The sequence below is a fragment of the Moschus berezovskii genome, chromosome 22 (assembly GCF_049115385.1).
Source record: "Moschus berezovskii isolate FMDL1 chromosome 22, NW_MosBer_1.0, whole genome shotgun sequence".
In the NCBI taxonomy this organism is placed as follows: Eukaryota; Metazoa; Chordata; class Mammalia; order Artiodactyla; family Moschidae; genus Moschus; species Moschus berezovskii.
In genome coordinates this window covers 18,201,499-18,207,985 of record NC_142481.1, presented here as the reverse complement: position 1 = coordinate 18,207,985, position 6,487 = coordinate 18,201,499, and the positions used below count along the sequence as shown (strand labels likewise).

The 6,487-nt window shown below is 47.5% G+C and overlaps 1 protein-coding gene across 1 annotated transcript; it reads right to left on the bottom strand.

The window, feature by feature from the left end:
- Window positions 1-2,608: 2,608 nt before the first annotated feature.
- On the bottom strand, window positions 2,609-4,121 carry LOC129546226 (major allergen I polypeptide chain 1-like). The gene is made up of 3 exons (XM_055411097.2): window positions 4,059-4,121; window positions 3,731-3,921; window positions 2,609-2,758 (listed from the first exon to the last, which is right to left on the bottom strand). Exons 1-3 carry the CDS (start codon window positions 4,117-4,119, stop codon window positions 2,729-2,731), a joined length of 282 nt encoding a protein of 93 aa, XP_055267072.1. The 5' UTR covers window positions 4,120-4,121; the 3' UTR covers window positions 2,609-2,728.
- Between the last annotated feature and the right edge of the window lie 2,366 nt (window positions 4,122-6,487).

Sequence of the window (6,487 nt, the reverse complement as noted above, 5' to 3'; positions counted from 1 at the left end):
CGTCTGGGTACCCTGTGTTCTGATTCCATGAGCATGGCCAGCCTAAAGATGAGTATAAACATGTTATACCATTGGAACTTTACTCAATATAATAGAACATATTTTAAAATAATTTTCAAGGAAACTTCAAGGTATGATGGTAACACTGAAGCAGTGGATGTATCTCTGCAGGTCTTCATATTGCAATCATGAAGGCAAGCCCTGTCCTCAACTATGGTCTCATTCTGGCCTTTTCCTTGTTGGAAACTTGTCTCAGTCTTGAAACCTCTCTTCTACCATCTGGATCTTGCGCCTACCTCTCTATGACTTTCTATGTAGCCATTTGTGTTTCTGGCTGAATTCCCCCATGGATTCCTATAGTCTAGGGTCGGAGTACACCCTCAGAACACCTTATACCAGCTGATTGAGAATATCTCATTGCAAGGTTCACAGAAATACATGGCCAGAGAGCTTCTCCCTCCCACCACCAGGTTTCTCTTCTCTGTGTAGGGATGTTCCTGTTCTCTGTGATGCCTCTGAAGCTTCAAATATAGTGTCCCTCTCCCTTCCTCCTTCTGCTTTTACTGGGTATCTTTCACTTGAATTCTTGTCTTTCCTGATCAGGCAGATGGACACAGGACACCGTGAGGCTTTGTGTTCCCAACAAAGGTGACCTAGACACAGAGACTTTGGAGCAGGTATGTAATTAGGAAGGTGATGTCAGGTACCTAAGTGAGGAAACTCCCAGTGAGCCTCCCAGTGGTTTGAAGGAGGGCAGGGAAAACCACTCTAGTATTCTTGCTGGACAGCGGAACCTAGTGGGCTACAGTCAGACACAACCGAAGCAACTGAGCACACAAGCACCTGTAGTTCAGCAAGCTCCCAGATGCTGGAGAAATCCACCACCCAGGCAGGGGAGATGCAGGAGTTTGAGGAGGGGAGTGTCTGCAGTGGAGGATTATCCCACAGCTGCAGGTAAACTCAGGTTGGCCTAGGTGGAAACAAAGTGGGGCTCTTATGATCTGAGGGAAGCTCATGTGAGAATCAGAGCTCCAAAGCCACAGGTTTTTAACAGGTATCTTTGCAGACTCTGAGTTTTGGATGTCAGACAGAAAAGGATTTGGGAGAAATCAGATGCTGCCTTTTCTACGAATCCCAGATTACATAAGGGTGCTGTAGATTATAGGAAGTCAGGGAGAGGGGAGGGGGCAGTGGGCAATATGGAGGTGTCTCCACAGCAACATCAGGTGTCCTGTGCAGCTGAACTAGAGCCAGGATATGGCTTATGTCTTTCCCAGGAGGACCAACTGCCCCTCACTCATTTCCACCAAATCTTTGACTGGTCCCGTCACATCTGTACACTCACTGCAGAACAGGGTAATTTTATATCCAAGACATTGGAAGAGACACCTAACTTATCAGGGTGGCATCTCTCCTTTCTGAAGGCCTGGAGCTTTAACATCAGTTGGGTGGTGGTGGGATGGAATACACATCCTGGGTCAGATGAAGAGAAGGGTCCCTGCTCCAGGACCTACGCTCACCAGCTCAGCTCACCTTAGCTCCCACAGAGTCAGGTCTCCATCTTAGAAGGGCCCCCAGACAGACCCTTATGGGGGTGGAGTGTTGGGCAGAGACAAGGGCCCGGTGTCACTCTGGGCAAGGAGACCTCGACCGCGTCCCCCAGGGCTCCCTCCCCAGGGAGAAGAAGCAGCTCTGGATCTCCTTGGGGACCTGTCCTAAGCCTCCTCCTAATCAGGACCTTAGAGATTCCCCGTCTTAGGCCCATCCCTTTGGAGAAAGCCCAGCAGACTCTGAACTGTAGGGGAGCTGTTGGGTGGGAAGAAGCTCTCAGAGATGGAGTGGGTTCAGGCAAAAAAGAATGAGACAGCTCCAGCATGGGGCCCTGTTCGTGGGCAGGCAGCAGAGACACAGGAGGAGCTAGTACCCCAGGCCCCTGGATGTCCACTCTGAGTGTGAGACCCAACTCACAGTGTGTTTATGTGGAAGCAGCTGAGTCCACAAATTGGGGGTTGGTATTAGGATAAACTGAAGCACAAGGAGTGACAGAGTTCAGCACGTGTTCCTTGACCCTTCGTTCTTACTCTCCCATCAGGCACTTAGGACAGGGGCCATTTGTCAGTCATTATTTTACTTTGGACTTACCCCAGACTTGGACACTGTAGGAAAGTTTGATTTTATAAATAGAAATCAGAGGCCCAAAGAAAGACTGTAATATGTGCACAGTCATAGGGTGATTTAGCTGAGCTCATCTCCCGAGCATGGACGGGTGGGGAAGGCTGTGTCTCTTCAGCAGACGCTTTACCCTCTCTGAGCCTCAGATTCTCCCTTGTAAGACGAGGATGATTACTCTTATGCCTCAAGGTTGCTGCAAGGTTGAAATTTGGTGGAATATGCTCATGACCTGAGGGCCCTTGTGAAAGAAGTGATCAGACCCTCTAGCTGATGTAATGATCATTACCCATGCTCCACCTGTTGAATTTGTGGAGGAGCACCTGACAGCACTGAAATCCAGCTGCAGTGGGAAGGCACACTGATGCTCTCCACTGTGGTTGTGTCCTCCCTCCCCCCAACTGATGTCAAATCTCCATGAGTAAGCACTCTCCTGTGAATTGCAAGGCTTTTTATTGCTGGAATCCTCTATAATCAGACACCTGGATGTGGCAGGTTGCTGACATGACTTAGGGATCAGGCAAGTTGCTTCCTTGGGTGCCTGGCAGGGACAGTTCCATCAGCAGAGAGAACTTGAGTATATTTTATTCTGTAAAAGAAGGCGCAGAAACCTGGTGAGGCCTCAGGGTTCCAAAAGACATGAAGCTGCACTGAACACAGGGGAAGGGTCTGTGCAGGGAGGCCTCTGAATGTGACTGGGTAAAGCTGGGTACATCCCAATGAGTCTTCCTCCAAAGGAACAGAGACTGTGTGGTCTCCCTGGAGGGCTGAGGGCAGTCTCCTGGGACAGAATGGGGGACACTGCTGAGGACCACCTGACAGGGCTCAGGAGTGACTCCTGGAAGTCTTCAGGGGTAAGTTGATCCTTGTCTGCTTCCTCCCTCTGGCCCTTGGACACTTAGAGCTGAAACAGCTGCTTGTCCCACCACCTCTATGGCAGCAGAGAAAGGATTCACCCTGACCCTCGACTCTGGTCATCTCAGACCTTGGGAGAGCAGGTGGGCAGCTTTTGGAAGCAGCCTCTTCTTAGGGCATGCATGGCATAATGGCCCTTTGGCATTCAGGGACCAAGAACATATGTGGGTGTTTGGTGGAATGGAATAGGGCCTTGAGGCATTAGGAAAAAAACTGATATTTGGAGAAGAGAAGGTCTCAATAGAAATGGATTGCAGCAGAGTCAGGTTCCTGTGCTGGAGAGGCTAGAGTCAGGGAGGACAGCGCTGAGGGCCTAACTCCAAAGGCAGGTGGCACCACAGAATCAGGAGGACCTGGAGGGTCCCAGGCCTCGGACCAGGCAGTGCTGAGCAGTCAGGGCCAGCTCAGGAGCTCCAGGGCTGGACTAAGTCTCCCTCCATGATCCTTCCCCACCCACGACATGTGGGTGTCGACCACATCCTCTCGACATCCTCATTCATAAGGATCTTTTTGCCCCCAGGTTCCCGGGGAAGAGCCAGGGTGGAGAAGATGTGATCCCCCCACATCCCAGTACCCTGAATAGGCCCCTGACATCCCCACCCCCTACACAGGCCCCACAGGCACATTCACACACAGCCTGACCCACCAGAGCACTGAGAGCATCCTGCTTATCCTGGGGTGTCAACTTCTCATCAACACAGCTCTTCAGGGTATCAGCAGTTTCCAGTACATCAGAGTCTTGGTTATACTTTTCAACTTGTTCAATATAGTCGTCATGGCTTCCTGATATGAACAGGTCAACAGTGTCCCTCAAGGCTGGGCAGATGTCATCACACTCTGAAACAGAAAGATATGGGGACACTCCCTGTAAGGCACTCATCATAAGAGACTTTTCCCTTCCCACTCCTGAGATGCTCAGTGCTGCCCTGGGAAGGTGAGAGAACCCTTGGGAAGCCCAGGTCCCAGCCACTCACTTCCACCCGCGATGAGGAGCAAGGCAGCGCAGAGCAGCAGGAGAGCTCCAGCCCGCGTCATGTTGCCAGTGGCAGGTGCTCCCTACTCACCTGGAGCCCTTTTATACCTCTGCTTGTCCTCACTCCCGGGGACTGTGTCAGATACTTTCTTTTTCACGAGATTCTGCCAGACCACAGTGTGAAGGTGCCCAGGGCTGCAGAGGAGGAGCTGTGCGTGTTGGCAAGATGCTAGTCCTTGAGTCCACAGAGGGCACTGGCTCAGCCTCCTCCCTGCTGGAGGGCTCTGTGGGAGGGGCAGCTGACACAGGAAGCTTAACAACTGAAAATCCCCAGGTTGACCAGAAAGGACAAAAATGCTCCCAAATCATGCCTCCTGAATGATGACCAGTGGGAGCCTATCAGAACATGTGACCTTGAAGACAGGTTGGTGTGGACTCGGGTTTTCAGGAAGCTCTTACAGGGAGTAAGTGCCAGGCAGGCCAAAGCATGAGCCCTGATCCCCTTGTCAGGCTCTCTGGTGGCTCCCACCCTGCTGTTATCACTGTTGGAAACCCACTTCAGTATCCTTGCCTGGAGAATCCCATGGATGGAGGAGCCTGGTAGGCTATAGTCCACGGGGTCGCAGAGTCAGATACGATTGAGCGACTCCACATTCACTTTCATTTGATCTCGTCATTGGCCTCTGTTGGGCCACTTTCCCAAATCACTTATAGAGCCCTGAAATCTCTTGTATGCTCTGCCCCAGAAGTTTCTAGTTTTCTCTTGACCTAGGCCTGCCACCTGGTGGCTTTGATAGTACCTTGTTCTACACAGGAATATTTTCTGCCGCCTCTTCTTCTTTCTAATTAAACTTTTTTTTCCTGTATTGGATTATAGCCAGTTAAGAATGTTATGATAGTTCCAGGTAGACCATGAATGAACTCTTCCATATGTGTGAACATTATCCATTCTTTCCTATAATCCCCTTTCATGTAGGCTGCCACAAAACAATGAGCAGAGTTCCCTGGGCTATACAGTTATCCTTGTTGGTTATCAATGTATTTAAAATTTATTTTTAATTGGAGAATAAATGCTTTCCAGTTTTGTGTCAGTTTCTATCGTTCATCTAAATGAATCAGTCAGAGGTATACACATGTCTCCTCCCTCTTGCACCTCTGTCCTACCTCCCAAACCATCCCATCCCATCCCTGTAGGTTTTATGAACACCAGGCTGAGCTACCTGCTCTATGCAACAACTTCCCGTTAGATATTTATTTTACACATGCTAATATTTGTATTTCCATGCTGCTTTCTCAATTCATCCTGACCTCCCCTTCCCCAACTGTGTCCATAAGTCTGTTGTGTATGTCCACGTCTCTATTCCTGCCCAGCAAATAGGTTCATCAGTACGATTCTTCTAGATTTCATATATATGCATTAATGTACAATGTTTGTTTTCTTTCCTACTTACTTTGTTCTGTATAATAGGCTCTAGTTTCACCCATCTCATTAAAACTAACTCAAATGTATTCCTTTCTATGGGTGAGTAGTATTCCATTGTATACGGATACCACCAATTCTTTATCCATTGATCTGTTGATGGCCATCTAAGTTGCTTCCATGTCCTAGCTATTGTGAATAGTGCTGCAATGAACATTGTGATACATGTGTCTTTTTCAATTATAATTTCCTTAGTGTATATGCCCAGTAGTGGGTCATATGATAGTTTCGTTTCTAGTTTTTTAAGGAATGTTCACAGTGGCTATGTCAATTTACATTCCTACCAACAGTGCTAGAGGGTTCCCTTTTCTCCACATCTTCTCCAGCATTTATTGTTTGTAGATTTATTGATGATGTCCATTCTGACCTATGTGAGGTGATACCTCATTGTAGTTTTGATTTGCGATTCTCTAATAATAAGCGATGTTGACCATTCTTTAATGTGTTGATTAGCCATTAGGATGCCTTCTCTGGCAAAATGTCTGTTTAGATCTTCTGCTCATTAATTTTTTTCTCCTGATGTTGAGTTGCATGAGTTGCTTGTATATTTTGGAGATTAATCCTTTGTCACTTGCTTCCTTTGCAATTATTTTGTTCCATTCTAAGGGCTGTCCTTTCATCTTGTTTGTGGTTTCTTTTGCTGTGCAAAAGCTCTTAAGTTTGATTTGTTCCTATTTGTTTATTTTCATTTTTATTTCCATTACTCTAGGAGGTGGGTCATAGAGGATCTTTTTGTGATTTATTTTAAAAAGTGTTCTGCTTGTGTTTAAGTGTTTTGTAGTTTCTGATGTTACATTTAGGTTTTTAATCCATTTTGAGTTTATCTTTGTGTATGGTGCTAGACAGTGTTCTAATTTCATTCTTCTATAATACATGTAGCTGACCAATTTCCCTAACATCACTTATTAAAGAGACTGTCTTTTCTCCATTGTAGCTTCCCTCATAGGTCA

Excerpts from the sequence above, each read along its gene's own strand:
- LOC129546226 (XM_055411097.2), bottom strand. The coding sequence starts at position 4,119 with ATGACGCGGGCTGGAGCTCTCCTGCTGCTCTGCGCTGCCTTGCTCCTC. Across the intron at positions 3,922-4,058 it reads GCTCCTCATCGCGGGTGGAA|AGTGTGATGACATCTGCCCA; the intron begins GTGAGTGGCTGG and ends TTTCTGTTTCAG. Across the intron at positions 2,759-3,730 it reads AGGATGCTCTCAGTGCTCTG|AATAAAATATACTCAAGTTC; the intron begins GTGGGTCAGGCT and ends CTTCTTTTACAG.